This window comes from Ochotona curzoniae, unplaced genomic scaffold (genome assembly GCF_017591425.1).
Source record: "Ochotona curzoniae isolate NIBS_2020 unplaced genomic scaffold, NIBS_Ocur_1.0 contig_21, whole genome shotgun sequence".
NCBI lineage: Eukaryota > Metazoa > Chordata > Mammalia > Lagomorpha > Ochotonidae > Ochotona > Ochotona curzoniae.
In genome coordinates this window covers 2907384-2926424 of record NW_024465322.1, presented here as the reverse complement: position 1 = coordinate 2926424, position 19041 = coordinate 2907384, and the positions used below count along the sequence as shown (strand labels likewise).

The 19041-nt window shown below is 42.9% G+C and overlaps 1 protein-coding gene across 1 annotated transcript in view; it reads right to left on the bottom strand.

The window, feature by feature from the left end:
- MAGI2 (membrane associated guanylate kinase, WW and PDZ domain containing 2) overlaps positions 1–19041 on the bottom strand; it is a 783782-nt gene that overhangs the window by 122508 nt on the left and 642233 nt on the right. Inside the window, exon 10 of the mRNA XM_040971367.1 lies at positions 17235–17876. Coding sequence (XP_040827301.1) covers positions 17235–17876 — 642 coding nt within the window. The remainder of the gene's footprint in view (positions 1–17234; positions 17877–19041) is intronic.

Genomic DNA, 19041 nt, shown 5'->3' with positions numbered 1-19041 from the left:
TGTTGGGATGGCTGTAGGTCTCACTGGAGTGCTGGTTCAAGTCTCAGCTATTTCACTTGCAATCCATCTTCACAGTCACTGCATCCAGAAGGCAGTGGATTACGACTGCAGCGCCTGAGTCCCTGTAACCCATGGGGAAACCAGAACGGGGGTTTCTGGGTCCTTGCGGTTGACTTGGCCTGACACATATTTCAAGTTCAAAGGACTGGAGGGCCTCCCAGCCAGTCCGTCTCTCATTCACAGATGCAGATGGAAGCATCAGTGCACAGCTGACAACTTAACCTTGGGGCTGCTCAGGTATCAGAAATGACATCCAAGCTGAATAATGCTGTGTTTTTTGGGGGGTTCTAATCTCAAGAAAACTGGAGAAAGTGGGAGGCCACATTTGACACGATCAGAGTCACTTCCGTGGTTAGCAACATACCTGTGGCCTCAACAACACATGCTCTTTGGTGGAGTTGTATTTAATTAAGTTGTCAGCTTATTTCTAAGTAATTTTTTCTCATCTTCAAGTCACTTAAAAATGAAAATGACAAACAACAGATGCTTTTACATTTCCAGTAAACTGACTGATGCTTCAGAGACAAAAACAGGGTTTGAAAACAAAAGTGCCAGCTCCCCCAAGTGCCAGTAACCTGCAGAAGATGATGAAAGTGGCTGGCTGTTACCTGGACCACCTGGGAACTTGGGGGAGGCTGGTCTGCTTTCTGAAGCTGTATTAGAGGTGTGGGACTTGCTGTCACTGCAGATTCTACTCCAAGTGACAACAAGGGCTGCATCTAGACTACTCTGCTTGTTTGTTTTTAAAATGACATTAAGAACCATCCTTTCCCATTGGTGCATCCTCAGCCTGGCCCAGCATCGCTACAACCATTCTGTCACCTCCTCCATCCTGATCTGATCCCCTTGGGAAGTGCAGCAGCACCGTGAACTTCGGTTGCTGAAAGAAGGTCAGACTGCATCTCTAACTTCTCTCTTGCTGACTGGGCTGTGCTGGCTAATGATGACTAATGCTCTATGGACAAATCCGCAGGAGCTTAGAAAACAGATTGCGACTGTCTTTATAATGGGATCAGAGTTCGTGCCCAAAGGCCCTTTGTTCCCATTTGACACTTGGTCCCTTGGGATCTCCTTCTTTAGCACAGCTTCCCTGCCTGTGTCCAGGAGAATGGTCTGTAGCGTTGTCTTTCTATTCTCAACCTCTGCTCTCTGCACTCCTCAGCCCAGTGGGTCATGGGGTGTGGTGGGATGAGCTGAGCTGCAATACCTATAGATATATGCAAGAGCTCGAATGGGACACGGCATGGACTGGACTAGTCTGCTGCACAGGGTAGCACACACAGGAACTGGGGCTTGGGGAAGAGCTGGTGGCAGCTACTGGGCGAGGAGGAGTTATCCCAACCAGGCAGCAGTTCCTGCTAGTAGGCAAGGGTCAGTTTTTAGCATGCTGGGTTGGACTGACCTGCAGCACCTGTCAGCTTGTATGGGATGTGGGGCTTGGGATGAGACTGGTCAGGCAACTATAATCACCAGTGTATGCATAGTCTGAAATGGGTGACAGACTGAACTGGATCCTGTATAGGCTGGTTCATATAGGAGTTAGAACTGGGATCACCCCAGTTGAGGTTTCTTGGGAGACTCCCCAGCTGGACCACTGGACTCAAGGCTCCAGCCACGGGGAGAATCAGGATTTGTAGTCTGACCTTGGAATGCGTGTGTTGGGACTGGGCCCCCTTGATTACTGATGCCTGTGCAGTGGACAGCATGCCCAGGTGCATAAGGGAGACACTATGGCCAGCTCATTTGGGCCTCCAGAGGACACTGAGTGCCATGTCAAATGGTGGAGAGCAGAACAGATTGGACGACTCTCTTGGCCAAGTTTGGCAGCAAGTATCTGCGTGAGTGGATGCACTTGGGTTGATTTTGTCAGCCAATGGACCTTGCAGGGATTTTTTTTTCCCCTCAACTTTGGAGCAGTGAAACCAATAGTGTCTCAAAACTATCAAAACCACCACTCAAGCAATACCCTTGGACTATTCTCTAAGGGTATTATTCTCCAATATTGCTAAGATGGCATCAAGTGACCAGGTGCTGATGTAGTTTGGCAGCTGGGAGCAGCCCCCTCCTCTTCCCTCGCTCCTCACCCCTGCTGAGACACAGGAGAAAAAAGAAGAAAAATTGGAAGCATTTGTCCCACCTACCTTCCACTATGCCTAAACCCTCCCCACCCTGTTTAGTGGTTCTCTTGTCCTCTTGGCATTCTTGTTCACTATGTAAACAACATTACAAATAAAATACAAAAAAAGAGAAGTTTAGGACCAAAATCTATTTAAGGATTCTGCCCTAGTGCACAATTTCGATGTTTCTATTCTTTTCTTGGACACTTGGTATAAAAGTTATAACTCTCTGAATATTCATTTGAAAATAAAAATAGACTTCTTGGAGATGTCTTTTCTTTTCCTGAATCTGATTCCACACGGTTGCCAGGGCCCTTTCCTGAACACAAGCTCATCATATATTGTGGAAATATATACTTTATTTATTACCTCTTCAGAGTAAGTCTACCTGTCTTCAAGATCCTAGTAGGGGTACGGAACTGCCTGCATAGTGGGCTAGGTAAGACTCACTATTTGGTCGGGCCCTGAGAAGAAAACCACAGATGAATTCAAAATTCATTACATGTATAGTGGAATAGCTTTTTTAAGTTGCTAATTTATTGTTTGCAAATGACATGATGAATATTCAGAAGACCACCTGTGTCATTCAGAACCGGTCACTGCTGGGTTTCCCCAACTACCCCTGACCACTTCCCAATAGGAACCTTCAGTAGATCCCTGTTAGCCTCTAATTGGTCCAGGGCCTTCTCACCTCTAAGCTCTCATTGTTAAAACAAAACAACAACAACAAAAACAGCTCAGTGTGGAAAGTCCTTTCTCCTTTCTCTAGCTGCCTCATCTTTTAAAACAATGGCCTCAGTAGCCAGGCCTGGGTCAGGGAGAAGTCAGGAACCAGTAGCTTCATCTGGGTCTCCTACTTGTGTGGCAGGGCTCCAAGCAGGTGGACTATTCTTTGCTACCTTCTCAGGAGCATTAGCAGGGTTTAGAGGATTGCAACTGAAGCAGCCAGGTCTCAAATCTGTGCTCAAATGGCACACAGACACCACAGGCAGCAGCTTAGTTCACTGTGTCACAACACTGCTTTCCCTATCTCTCTTTAACTTCAATCTTAAAGGATTTTTAAATTTTACTTGAAAGTGACAGTTACGGGGGGGCAGTGTGCATGGCAGTAGGGTGAGGAGAGAGAGGTCTTTCATTCACTGTTTGACTTCCTAGCTGGCCACAATGGCCAGAGGTGGGTTGGTCTGAAGCTAAGAGCCAGGAGCTACTTGTGTGTCTGCCATATGGGCATGGGTCCCAAGGTCCTGGGACATGCTCTGTTGTTTTCCCAGGCCATTATCAAGGAGCTGGGTTTGAAGCAAAGAAACCGGGACTCAAACTGGCACCCGTAGGGGATGCCGGCATCACAGGGGGAGGATTAGTATGCTATGTCACCATGTTGGCCCCATTGCCTTAAATTCTTGCCCATCAGTCATCTCAACTTTAGGGAATTCTTCTTCCTAGATTTCTTTCAATTTTATTTGTAATGTTTGTATTAAGCATAATCCCTTTTAAAAATGTTTCTTATTTATTTCATATGCATGCACTCTACCTTCTTAATGCAATAATGTACTCGTCCTTCCCTGGCATAAATGAAAAGAGGTCATTTTCCACCTCATGTCACATGCAATGCATTAGTGTGCCTTCCTTTCATCTGCCATTTGGCACTCCACACCTGGGGAAGGTGTGTCCAAGAAAGAGCCATGAACAATCTTACTGAAGCATTGAAAAACTTGTCGATGTGTAGTAAGCATCATGAACTATGTGCTCATAATGAAATTAAATGATGCAAGCATCATGGGTCACAGTGGGTACCTGGATCAGAGAGTGGCAGGATCGTTCTGCAAAGGGCCATAGAGTGAATGATTTAGGTTTTGCAGGCTCTGTGATATCTTTTGTACCTATTCAGCTCGCCTGTGGTGATGCAAAAGCTGCACAGAGAATACACAAGCTGATGAGTGTGAATGTGTTCCTACAAGACCTGTAAAAGAAAGCTTGAGAGGGAGGGAGGATGGGAAGAGTGTGAATGTGACAGTAAAGAGGGCATGCATTGTCTGCTGGGTGCAACATCATTGCAAATGCCTACGATGGCCAGCACTGGCTCAGGACTCAAGCTGGAAGCTCGGCATTCATCCCAGGTCTCCCACGTAGGTGGCATTGGCCCCTGTCACTGGAGCTATCACCTCTGAATCCCAGTGTTTGCTTCATTAAAATCCTGGAGCTCAGTACCAAAATCCACACAATCCTATGTGGAATAAGAGCATCTTAACTGGTGTCTTAACCACTAAACACTCAACCCACATACAACTTTATGGACACTGAAATTTGTATTTGCTAAATGCCACAAATAATATTCTTGATGTTCTAAAATATCAAAAAAAAAATGTAAAATCTACTCTTAGCTCAAGAGTTACACAGATGGTGAATCTGGTGGTGATTAATTCACCTCTGATCTTGACCTCCATCCTTTAAAACAGCATGTTACAATCATTTTGGATGCTGAAAACACACAATCCAGGATGTCTGACCATTGCTTTTAAAATAAATATTCCCAGAATATCAGCAGATCTGACAAATCTTCATTTAACCTACACTCGGTAACAAGAGAGACATTCGCCTGGAGAAGGCAAGAAACTTGCACACCTTTTAAAGAGGATGTGTATGTGACTAAAATGCAAATAAGGAGATGAGCTCTTTATGCTTCTGCCCCAAATACAACCCTCTGGAAATGAGGCCCTTGGTCTTCTACAGCAAATGCAGGAGAGACAATTTCATCATGAGCACAGTTCTGAAGGGAAGGTATAACATATTCCTTACATAATCTCATTGATAGAATACACTGGTTTTATAAAAGCAATTTCCAGGAGGGAGAAGGGCCGTCTGGAAAGCTGTGCTGGGGGTCCTTTCGGCCAATGAGAATTAATTCAGGTTGGGATATGCGTACACTTCAGTAGAACAGACTGGACAGAGATTCTGACTGGCAGAACATTACGTCTCACAATTTGTGAGTTATTCCCAAACTCTCAAGGAAAGGAGTGCAGCAAGGGAGCAAATGGGAATAGCCTGAAAAATCCTTGAAGTGGGAACTCCACTCTAATTTCCAACACCAGCACGGATGTAACATGCCAGTGGCTGTGCTAAGTGCTCTAGGTGGATTTTCTTGTTTCATCTTTTCAGCAAGCACCAAGGTGGCTCCATTTTGCAGGTGAGCAGATCGGGATGTGGAGATCCGCAGGCACCTATCAAAGTTCTCACAGATAAAGTCCGGTTGGGGGGGGGTCTGTGCTCCTAACTTCAGGTGTGTTGAGTTACTTTCCATCACCTCCATATTAGAAGGAAAGCAGGCTTTGATGGTGTTTCTTCCCACTCTGAGCAAGAAACCGAGTGACTGAGCTCAGGATAGTTGAGGCATAAGGCATGTGACAAAGGCTGGCACTCCACGGTGGCATTATCCTGAGTCAAGAAAAGACAGACTTGGTTCTGCAGGGATGTTAAGGCAGCCCTGTGCTGGCCTGGATCACTCCACTAAGAAGGATGGGTTGTGTTTGACTTTTATAGTCATGTGCATTTGGGAACCAGTCAGCAGTTTCCTAATGAGAAAGGACATGACAATAAGAAGGGACAAAATGTTCTTAGGAAACAAACCTGTTTGCAAAGACATCAGCAGAAGCCACTTCCAACCCAAGCAGAGAGAGTTCCTGCCTCTGGCAGGAGCAGAAAAGGACATCAGATCAAAGATGAAAAATCAGATTGAGACTACACTCAACCATTCACAGCCTTGGTGGCCACCACCACCTGATGAACATGTATGGGATCAGCCACAAAAGTGCTATTTTTTGGAACATGGCCTAAATGACCTGTGAGTACACTGCATGTAGAATATCCAGTTTCTTCTCTTTTCTGGCTGTTCTTAATTTCTCAAGTTAGAGAATGCCTTCAAGGATCCCTCAGGGAACATCACTGGAACTAATTAGACCCAACATCGTGCTCCTCTCATCAAGCTTGATGAGGTAGATAAGTTTTTTTAGCACTGGAGAGTACTGCCTGAAATACATGAAGGGTACTTTCAGACACGCTGAGGTTACAGTATGTTGCTTCTTTCACCATCTATCATCAATAATTTAAAGTCAAACTTTCAGTGGTACATGAGCTATTTTTATAGCATGCAATAGTATTTTCAAAAGGCAAGAGTTACAAGCCTGATTTCTGCTCATCTCGATGAGAAAGAGCATCCTCCCTATACGCTAGGGTTAACAACTTCAGTGGAACCTGGTGGCAAGGCCCGCTGTCAGCCCAACACAGCTGTGGCTTGTCAGACATCAGGAAGAAGGCCAGGTGTTTTGAGTGTGAATCAATTGGAATTCTTTACCCCGTACTGGTTCATGTTGTTCACGGTAGCCTGGTGGTGTAGATGACAGATCTCCCAGCCACCATTGGTCTTTCCCATAACAGAAAAACCAAAAACCCAATCAGACTTTCAGGTGCTTTTTTTAAAGGAATCAATGAATGTTATACACGAGCCCACTTCACCTTCGGTCTGCTGTCATGAGACCCTGACCATTGAGGAACATGGCTTCATTTCTTGGTAATACTTCAGATTCTGAGCTTTCCAAGCAGGCATATCACAGAGGAGCTGCTTACTCACTTTTGAGATTTTGGGGGGGCCACGTGCTGGAATTCTTTTTTTTTTTTTAATTTCAGTGACAACTTCAGAAGTCTGACTTTCACATGCCTGGCTGTTCCAGAGGTTTCCTTACCCAGGGCTTCTTCCTGTGCCTTCCCAAGGGGGCAGTTTTAGTAGATTAAGACACATGCCTCCAACCATCATTAATTAATTTTCACCAACTCCTGCAGTTTAGAGACGTCTGCTGAAGTCAGCTTTCTTCGGAGCCGCAGGGAAGGACTTCATTAATTTGGTGTAAATCTCTTCTATTAAATGAGATTCTGTCCCTAGGCCAGAAGCAACTAACCAAGGCCGACCTCTGTCCTGGAGTATGCAAACCTTAATTGGAATAAGAATCACCTGGGAGCTGTTGGGAAGCCATGGTGGGATGGAGGATCAGCTGGTCTCCCAGGGGACAGGGAAGGTGTTTGAGGAGTAAGTGCTGCTGGGAAGCTAAGTGAGAGGACTCGGTGGGGCTTCCTGTCAGCAGAAATAAAAGATCTAACACAACAGAGAAGGGCAGCAGCTTGGCGGTGGCAAACATAATATTCTTCAATAGAAGGAACATTCCTCTTGCAATTTGAACGGGGCATCCGCTGTGTGCCTATAAAGAGTATTTAGCAGACCTGGCTCCTGGGCACCAGACACTAGTAAGAAACCCATTCCAGTAGTCATTTGGGCTGCTGATGAAGAAAAGTAGCCCCAAGCAGAAATGTAGGCCATGTATATTCATTTTAATCTTACTTAAACACATTATTTATTTTATTGGAAAGGTAGATTTTCAGAGAGAGGAGGATAGACAAAGAGTCTATCCATCTGCTGGTTCACTCCATAAATGGCTATACTGACTGGAGATGAGCTGATCTGAAGCCAGGAGCTTCTTTATGGGTCTCCCATGAGGATTCAGGGACCCAAGGACCACCCAAGGGACACTCTCTGCTGCCTTCCCAGGTCATAAGAAGGGAGCTGGATTAGAAGTGGATTCAAAATGGTACCCACATGGGATGCTAATGCTACAGGAGTTGTATGTCACTGTGTCAGCCCCAAGTCATGCGTTCGTGAAGTTTCACTAACAGGGCTGTGTTTGGCTCAGTGACTAAAAGACACTGCTTGGGATATTAGCATTCCATCCTGTAGTGCCTGGGTCTGAATACTAGCTCTCGCTTCTGATTCCAGCTTCATGTTCATGTGTAACTTGGGTGGCAACTCAGGCCTCGGATCCCTGCCACCCACGTGTAAGAGCAGAGACCACGGACAGCCACAAAATATGACTAATGCACTAATGCGGAAATAACACGACAGAAATAGAAGATCACTTGAGTGGTCATGACGATTGTGCTTGTGGAAAGGTTATTGCCTCATAAGAGTTACCAATAACCAAAAGAAGTGGGCAAAGAAACAGGATTTGTGAAAGGAGTCTGAGAAGAATACGAATTAGGGGAAAATCTCATGGAAAGACTCGTGTCTTGAAAGTCAAGGGAGAAAGAAATCAGCAACATGAATTTGACATATAGGAAACCATTGTCAATATCAGACAGCATTTTCAGTTTCACAACAGGAGATAGAAACCACACTGCAGTGGATTCAGAGGTACAAGGCATAAAAAGGAGATACAGATTTTTTAAAAAAAGTCTGTTCTTACATGAATCACTATCTTGAATGATTTATGGAATCCGGTGAGTTTTAGCTGGAAAAGACATGGGTGATCTTTCAAGCAAGTTGGCTGAGAATGGAAGAAAAGGGAAAGAATCCTGATTGGGGTAGGAGGTAGGAGATGGGCAGGTGTAAAACAACAACAAAAGAACTCCTGAAAAAATGGGACATACTTAGCAAGGAGTATCAGTGAAGGTGTATTGTCAAAGAAAAATGAAGTTGTCACAGTGTCTGGGATAGAGGGGATGTTGGTGAACTAGATCCCTGTGTAGGCAGGAGTGGCCTCCTTCTGGATTGCTCAAGTTGATGACTGTAAGACCTCCAAGATTCCTTCTGAAATCAGAGAGGGGAAAAGAAAGGGTGGTCTTGGACATAGAATAGTTTCTGACTCATGAGAAGGAAGTATTTACAGCACTTGACATGATGTCACTGATAGATGAGTTCTAGCTAAATCCTGGTGCAGTGAATGTGTTTTAATGTTCATGAATATTTGTGATATTCTTTATCTAAGAGTGGGGATTTACATACCAAGTGGCAATAGATTTCTTTAGGAATCCCCAAATCATGTAAAATGGCTGGCATATGTATGTGATTTTTGGACATTCCTCCAACAGATGAAGAAAAAAAAAATACACAGTTACATGTAATATTCATCCCCAATTTATAGTCATTTAATGGAAATGGATTCGCTTATGTTTCTCACTGAATTATATTCTAGATTTCAAGTGGAATCACTTTGTACATTCTTTCCAATCTACCAGTTGAAGATGCTTTGTAACATAAAACTGTTTTCAAACTAAAATATGTTATAACGCTCATTAAAATGCACTCTTCAGGAAATGTAAAACTGATTTATCTAATGCATTGCCAAATTCTCCATAAATGTCCCACACATTCACATTGTGAAATAATGTTAATTAGGAGAGGTAAAACATCATACATTTTCTTTAAATTTTGAGACAATTAGCATACCTTTCATCAATATGCTCTAACAACTGCAATTATTTTAATTTGCATTTATTGGTAGAATTTATATTCATCAAAAGTCTATGGCTCTGTATTTTGCAATATGAAAAAAAAAAATGGATGTGTCTTCATACTATTTTATAGCAAGATAAAATGCTATAGGTGATTTCATGCATTTAATAAAGAACCTGTCCAACACAGGCACTGTGATTCAGCAGTCTTCAGGGAAAAATGTTTGGTTTTTATCATCTGAAGTCCCTGTGCACACAACTTTAATTGCACAGTGTCCTTTAAATTTCTGCTCTCACATAAAAGCCATGTAGTCCCGCAGAGGCCAAAACACATGTTTTATGTGACCAGCTTAATTTCCCAAGTTGTTTTAGTGTCATGGCCTCATATGGTAAGAAATGCTTCCCTTTTATTCTCCCCCCCTCTCTCCCTCACTTCCTCCTTCCTTTTTCATTATCTCTCTCTTGTAATTTAAGTATTAAGATTTACAGAATCAGGTAATTGGACACTTACTTGGGAAATTTATTGCATGCTGGTTATGTTTAGATTTGAGATCACAGTTTTTAAATCTTAAGGAAATATTTCCTCCCTTTACAGACTGATTGAACCAATATTACATCACTGTAACTTTGATCCTCTTCCTTTAATTTCAGAATTGCTGGCTATCACCATTATTACCCTTTTTCTGTTTCTCTCTTTGATGTTGCTCAAAATCTAATTTCTGCTGTGGCCATGTGTTGTGCGAGGTTAGGAAACTTGGGCTATAAGATCAAAGAAATAACAACTGTAGATTTGGAGTTAGGGTTACAGATAACAGAGAGAGAGAGAGAGAAAAAAAAAAACCCAGATCTTAACAACTCTTTCCTCCTGAGGCCCCAACATCATGAACACAACCCTTGTAACTAAGCACACTGGTCACTCAGGAGCACTGAGCTCCTGGAGTCTCTGAGATGACAAAGACATTACAGAATATCTTCAACTTAAAAATGGGCCACTAGTGGCCAGAGAACTTTCGTGATGTGCTCCTATTACCCTTGGGAATTAGTATCCCAGCTTGCGTTAGAAACCTGCAGTCCCATTCCAGATAGAAGAGTTTCTCATCAGCCATTGGGAGACAGGAGATGGAAGATGGGAGACTCAGTACACCTGTGTAGTTGCTATTTTTTTTTTTTTGGTCCCCTTGAATGACAATTTGTTGAAGGGCAGGCTTTATTGCCACGTGACTAGTGCAGTTGGTGGGTTAATGCTATTACCCATTAGTGGTCAAGCAAACTCTATAAGAACTTTGTTGCCAGGATGCTCCCATATTTAGAGCAGCACCTGGCATGTTTGTAGAATGAACAAAAAAGGAGAAGAAAGAAAAATGAGGCAGATATTGGAGGATATCACCAAAAAGACCAGAATGATGTTAGGTTTCTGTACAAACCCAGAAAATCAGTAAACAGACAGCTCTGGTCATTTTGTACACTCAGCTCCATTACTGAACTCACACCTGCGTTTTCCTGAATTTATTTGGTGATTGTTTTTCTCTGCCTAACGTCATAACCAAGTAGAACAGTTGAACAAACAGGCAGGCTGAGCATTGAAGGGGAAAATGCTGCTGAGGAAAACCGCTTATTTTAAATGAGGTATTTTCAAAACCAATAGCTTCTTGAAATTGGCATTTCTGCATGTCTGGAATAGAAGGATCACTTAAACAGGTGGCTGTGATGACTAGAAATCTTAGCCTCTTCTTTTCTTAGCCTTCTTACTTACTCCTTATCAAAAGCGGTAAGTAAAAGGTTACATTTAATTCAATAACTGATGATTAAATCCTGTTACACATATATTGAATTTCCCATTTCTAAAAACACATCTCCTATTCATCTTTACAGTGATACCAACAATAGCCAACAGATAAATTTTGAAATAGAACGGATGAATATATAGACCCCAGCCCTTAAGTCTTTGGAAGGTACTGAGGGAATGGAGTGCTTTTTGGATTAAAGAGAGGCTAGCTAAAATTATTTTGATGATAATTGAACTTTCCAATAGTACTAAAGTAACTTGTGTCTAAGCACCTCCTCTATATGATGTCATCCCACCTTCATAAGACCTAAATGCAATGAGATATAAGATACTAATGCGTACACCAGCCTATCCCCAGCCCCCAACTGTAAGAAACTACCACAGAATCATATTTCGCTAACTTGATGACACTGGCACATTTAGGAGCATATTAGTTCTGCTGTCAGGAGGCTGATGTCACCTGAGTCGAACAGATGGCAGCAGGGATGAAGGGAACCTGTGTACTTATCCTTGCCCTTGTATACAGGCAAATAAGTGCACTTGACAGATCCAAATACAACCCTTCCCTTCCAGACTCCTTGTTCTCCTTTCTTCTTGTTCATCCCAGGACATGCGTTTGCTGGCCACTCTTCCCCCACCTGGGCCTTTGAAACTGCAGGGTCTCAGTCTTTGCCTCTCAGAATTTTTTCTCACCCTCATTTACACTCCATTTCCAGTGTTAAGTCCACTCCACATTCTAGCCGTTGAAAGGCACTGACAGGTTGATCACGTCCCCAACTGGACTCTTGACTTTCCCTTCAGCCTCACCCATTCTTCCTGATATGACCATTTCCACCCTTCATATTCATCAATGGAAACTTTTTCTAGTTCTTAGGTCAAATGCCGTGCCGCCTTTGATGCCTTCTTTTGTGTCTATCCCTTGTACAGTCTATTGACAAAGCCTTTGGCTCTCCTTTAGAAATGAATTTGCCATCCAGTCCTTACATCCTTCACTTTGCCCTTTTCCGAGTTTTCTTTTTTTCTCACTGGAATGCTATGAAAGATGACTGCTCGTCAGCCCGTTTCTTGCTCACAAACCATCTCGTCTCAATGGAGCAGTCAGTGCGATCCTTTTGAGACATTAGATCCTATCAAGCCTCTGCTCTCACCTGTTTCATTGAAAAGTAAAACTTGGAAGTCTTCTCTGTGCTGTGTGGCTACACAAGACTCCACATTACCTGCGTACATCTGTGAGAGTGAGCCCTCTAACCTCATCTACCACCCCGCCTCTTCCCTGCTTAGCCAAGTCGCACTATTCTGAGTGCCTTCTGCCTGCCCTGGGTGCTCCCGGGATAGCTCTCTATCCAGCCCTTCCTTCTTTCCTTCCTTGTTTCCTCCCTTCCTCCCTTCCTCCCTTCCTCCCTCCCTCCCTCCCTTCCTTCCTTCCTTCCTTCCTTCCTTCCTTCCTTCCTTCCTTCCTTCCTTCCTTCCTTCCTTCCTTCCTTCCTTCCTTCCTCCCTCCCTCCCTCCCTCCCTCCCTCCCTCCCTTCCTTCCTTCCTTCCTTCCTTCCTTCCTTCCTTCCTTCCTTCTGTCTGCACAGGTGTCTCTCACTGGTTGATCCTTCTGAAAGAAAACTGTGTCCCTCATCCCTGATTCTCTGACCTCAATTCTCAGTTCTTCTTTAGTGTCATTTCCCGAAGCTGCTTGATTTCTGGATTTGCTGTCTGATTTCTTGACAGTGCGTACACTGTTTGTGGTAAGAGCTTTGTTTTGATGACAATCACATTCCCAGTGCTGAGACCGGGGGCTGGGCACACAGGAATTCTTCAACAAGTACCCATTAAATGGATGAATGAATCTTGCAGAACCAAGGCAGATGTCATCAAGTTCTTTCTCTGTAAAATTTGGGGAAACTGGCACAATGTGAAAATGTACTAATCTTAGAAGACTCAGGGTTGGTTATGTATCTGTCTTCTAAATGATGTAATGGAAGCTCCAAATATTGCATCTCTTGCACACCCTTGGCATTGCCTGTGCATCCCACTAATGCACCTGTCATACCCCAAGCATCACTTGTACATATCATCAACGCACCTTGCTCACTCTTATCATCTCTTGTACATCATTTCCCATAGATGATGTGTGATCCATGGCATTTTCCATTCTTGGACTATAGCTCTTGCTGTTAGTATTAGCTCAGACATTTTATAATTGGGAGATCATAAATTGCCCATCCCTTGCTTAGACACGCATTCATTGAACTTGGGTCAATTACTTAACCCTGAGCCTAAATTTCTTTATACATGAAAGTCGAGAAAGGTACTGTGAGGATACCTTGTGAATTTTAATACCTATACACATAGATTGAATATGTCTTGAAAGCCTAAAATAAATCACATCACAATATCACATTCCAGAAAAAGATTTCACTTTACGGGTTGACAGAAGTTACACATCCCTAATGTTTAGGTCAAGGTACAGAGAGCATATAAATCATAGCAAGGGCAGAGTGTCTGCTGTATGTTTGACCCCAATGCATTCTTTTATTCCTGGACACGCAGGAATACCACACTTCCCAGACTCTCATGATTAATTAGAATAGGTTAGGTCTAGGTTATGCTAGTGGAAGAGGGGAACAACGGAAGATATATATCAGTTCCAAAGCTGGCCCCGAAAACCTCCTGCTGGATGCTCGGTGCTTCCGCTCTCCTTTTTACTGTGGCCTGCCTGTGAATGTCCAAGTGGGGTCCCAGGGCATAGAAATCCCACAGCAAGAGGAAGAACCTGTACTCAAAATTGTATTTCAAGCAACAGGTTTTCAGTGGGTTCAGTGGCTAAGACTTCGTTTCACAGGAAAGCCAGCATGTTGTATACCATGCTGTGGGTTTGGTACTAGATATGTTCTGTTGTACATTATTTTCACCTGTTGACATCAAGTGGAAAGGCGCAGTGCTTCATGCTGAATAGAATATTCACCTCTGTTTTCTCTTAATATTTTTGCACATCGTCTTTGCAAGTATCCAGCATTTTTCTTCCTCTTGAAAATAGTCCCAGGCCAGCTACTTGGCAGACAGCAGTTAAGGCGCTGTTTGGGACAACTGCAGCCCTTCTCAGAGTACCTGATTTACCTGTTATATTCTTGGTAGGTTACACTTAACATCTTCCTCTCACCTTCTAAGGAGGTGGAAGATTTCTCTGCTCTCCCGCCCCATTATGGAATAACATAGGGCATTAAAAGTATATTAGGTTTCACAATTCCTTTTTTTAACAGGAAACTTATAGATAACACACTCGAATCTGCACTAGACATTTGCAAAACTATAAAGACATACAGGGGGAATCAAGAGTGATCCTGACAACCTCTTAAAAGGAGGTCATATGTACAGAGCGGGGGAGGGGGCAGGGTGGAGCAGGAAGACTGGAAGAGGCTTGTACCCCAACCCTGGAGACTCCCAGATCCTCACCAAAGACTATCAGTACAGACACCAACAACTATATCCCAACAGCCAAGGAGACCACAGGGAATGGGAGTGCCCTTGCAGGCTGGGAACTCTGAGGTCATCCATTCCCTATCAGATTTCCCACACGGGATGGAAGAAGCCCAGATCCTTCCTCACAGGATCTCATGACATCAGAATAACAGCTGGGAGTCCTGAGCAGTCCTCAGAAACAGAATAAACCTCCTTCGGATCCCAGGAGGGGAGCTTTCTCTGGTCCTTACTTAGTTCCAACTTTGGATCCCCACCCTCTCTGGCAATGACCATCAGGGTTGCTTTGAAGGCTCCCTCCCCCCTCCCCCAGCAAAAAAAAAATCAGATTAGATAGACAAAGACCAATAAAGAAAGCTTAGAGCAGACAAGAATAGGGTCAGCTTGGACTCACATATACCTTACTAGGCAGGTCACAAAGATGAGTTACTCCTCACTAAGGTATTGATTTCTCTGCACACCCCACCTAAAACCATTCTGCACCCCAATTGTTAACAAATGCCTTGTTAGAGTTATAAACCTGTTTCGATTATCCTAAAACTCGCCAAGTTCAGTTAAATCGTTCTTCAACACTTTAACAGCTGTTAAATATAAAAATGAAAATAGACCCGAGACAGCTGAAACAGTATCCTAGAACCATTTTAAGGAGTATAGCAGCCGGATGTGTATAAACGAAACTTGAAAGTCAATGAAGTAGTCACAGGGTGTTGTTAAGAATTTGCATTTTCTAACATACTGGTCACTCAAAACCATGTCAATCAACCCCGTAATGATGTAAAACGTTGTTAATGTTATGTTGTGGCTTTTCATTGAACGGGATAATACTCTGCCAGCTCTGCTTTCAGACCAGAGATGGTCCCCCCAAGAATCTGTTGAATCTATCTGGACAATAAGAGCCTGGACTCTATGCATGCTTACAATGAAAGAATCATGATTTGATTTGTACTGTTACACTACAACAAGATGGAGGAATCCACCATGCGGGGAGGGAAGGGGTTGGAGTTGGAGGAATCCCAGAGCCTATGTGTCACAAAATGAAATTTAAAAGAGTACCTGATTTAGAGTCTCAGTTCTGTTTTTTCATTCCATTTGCTGATCTTAATGAAGTCATTAGCACTACTGAGTTTCCCAAAGATAGAGTGAATTTCATCTCCCAAACATAGTTCTATTCAGTGTAACAGGTAGGAATTTGGGGAAACTCAAGAGGTTTTTTTTTTGACTAGATGTACTTTAAGTATCATAGGGCAATACGCTCTCCAATTTTGCACTAGTTAAAAAAATCAAAGTCAGTCTCTTTGAAACTTAGACAAAAAATGCAAATAAAACTTTGATTACTTGAGGTTTCAATGAGAGAGCATGAGGGAGAGTGGTACAGTAAGTAAATGACAACAGGGTTTGTCTAGCTGGGAACAGGTGCATATTCAACGTTTTCAAAACGGCACAAATTGTAATAATATACATGAAGGATTTTAAAATGCTTTATTGTGTTACGGTATGCTTTTAAAAGAAGCCATTACACATAAAAACGTGTCCAAATTTGTGTCTGCAAACCACAGAGTGGATATTACTGCACGGTGTGATATTTTTGAATATCAAGAACCTGTTCCAAATATTTGATTTTCAGTTGGGCACTATGAACCTATGGCTTTTAATCAGAAATATTTGTTTTAATCTTAAGCAACTGATGGGAAAAATCAAAGAGCTCTGTCAAGCTTTAATTACTGAAATCCAAGTGCTCTTCTGTAACAATGACTTGAGAAGATTGAATTTAAGATTGCTTTTTCCATCATATTAATTTTCCTGTTCAATATAGCAACATAATACTTTGTGCAGTGTTGCTCACAAATGCTTGCTTTTCAAGCCAGGAACCAATAATGTAATATTTCCTTAAGAGGGGAAAAAAAAACCACTAAAAACCAACATATACATGAGTAGAGCTTCTTTCAGCTTTGATTTCAAACCGAGAGGACTTCCATGCTGCCTTGAGTGCTCTGAAAAGGCATACGTTTTCCCACCTTTGCTCCACATGCATGAGTTCCTTCCAGTACTGCTCCTTCTGACCCACCCCTGGTGTAGATTCCGGGCTTGTTTTGATCCCACAGACACTTGGTGAGCTCTACTGTGGGCCACTGAACACTAGGAAACACTGCCACATTGCAACAAGTGAGAAGGCTTGAGGTGCGGGCAGGGACCTGGTATCTTAACTCCTCGGCTCAAAGCCCACCCCATGGGAACTTACATAATAGCACCTATTCTCACTTGGGGAATTAATCGTTAGCTTTCAGATTCATACCAGCATATTTGTTAAGACTGAAAACACTACTGTTATGAATTGTGCTTAATGGAAAATAGGACAAGACATAATATCAAGACTCAAAAACAACTTCTTATACTCATATGTTTCTTATTCCTTTACCTGCTTTTTCAAAAGCAAGATTTCATTCCCCTCTGGAGAGATCTCCATTTGAATGGGTATCATGGTAAAGGATCTATTTTACCCACGTACTGTATCGTTAGGACAGTGGTCTTACCTCCTCGGTGGATGATCAAAGAAGTCTCACTTCCGACGGCGCAGTCCTTTAGAATATCCACTACCTCGGTATGGCTCAGGTTCTGCACGTTCTGCTGGTTGATCTCGACAATGAGGTCGCCTTCACACAGTCCAGGGCATCCCTGAATGTCAAGTATTTGTTTCACCCGCTGTCCTGTGGGACTGTCAGCGATCGTGAAGCCGAAGCCCTGGGCACCTTTCACAATGGTTAAGGTCATGAGTTCAGCTTGGGTGGCCCCTGACGAAGCCATAGACACATTGTCATCGTGGACGGGTGGTGGTGGGTATGTGCCATCGAGCTGACCGTCTGCTGGCACTGAGTGCAAAGAATGAGGTGGCCGATCTGTTATATCCGGAACTGACTGTGAGGTCCGAGAAATATATTCCAAATATGTTTCATAGTTATGTCTTCCATTGACCGTGCCCGGAGGTGGCCGCTCCAATATTGCAAGTGGTGGCACCAAGCTGTTAGCAGGATCTTCCGGGTCAAAAGGCAGAGGGTAGCCACGACACAACACCAGATTGACACTCTGACCAATAGGAACAGACTGGAAAAGTTTGACAACATCCGCGTGAGTGTGCCCAAGAACACAAACTTCATTAATATAGACAATGACATCACCTGCAAGGGAAAAAAAAAAAAACACAGGTAGACAATGTGAGGTGAGTCCAACCATCACTGGCATCGACAAATGGAATTATTTATGAGAACAGTGGAAAAGGAGCTGTATTTCTCAGTAAGCAGTGAGAAAATCAATTAGAGTAAGACTTAAATTCACCATAGGAGACTCAAAGTTACAAAAGGTCTGCCAGGAAATATAATGATCAAATCCTGAAAAAAAAAAAAACCATGGTATCTGTTTATTCTGGAAACTCAGAAAATAACTTCATCTTGAGAAGGAAACAATGAGAGAAATCTGTACCCATCTCCTGCTGCCTCTTCATTTCCATTTCCGGTGTAACGCAGTAGAATCCAGGGAATACCGAGACATGGCGGCTACAGGCTTGGGAGGAAAACGCAAGCTCTGGTATATGGTGTGTCTATATGACACGTTCTTTACTTGTGAAGTGGTCAATGAAGAATAAATGGGATAAAGCAGGAAAAGTGTTTGGCAAAGTGCCTAACCGTCTGGTGACTGCTCAAAGAAAAGGTGCACAATTATTAATATTGTTGTTAAAATACGATGGAAGAGATCTGAGACTGGCTTTCAAAGAGGAGACTACCATCACATTCAGCCTCTGATTTTAAGAAATCTGATATTTCTCTGGATTATTTTCCAAGAAGGCCCCTGTCATTGCCCAGGGAATTATGTGCAGGGTTATGCAGGGTAGACACTGGCTTTACACCATTAGAGATTCCTGAATGCAAATATGGCATTACACAATACATTCTGAATAACACATTTCTTTCCTTAAAAATGAAAACAAAAGAGAGAGAGGAATGGCTGCCCGAGATGATTGTTTTTTAAAAGATTCCATTATGTTTGAATAACAGCTTTATTTTTACTTTATCATGGACTGATATTTTTATCCTCACAGACCGTAATACTTAAAAAACTCAACTTGCAAATTGAGATTGTGCCTGCCTTTGCTGAGGGGAGAGGTTTACGAGGGATGAAAAAAAAACTGTGTTTTCACAGATTGTCAAAGCAGTGACTCAACAGACATTAATTGATCAAGGGTGATTCGCCAACGGATGGTGTAAATGGCTGATTTTATTATCACAACTGCTGGTCAAGCAAGACTGCAAACACCAAGAATGCAAACAAGCAAACAAACAGAAAACA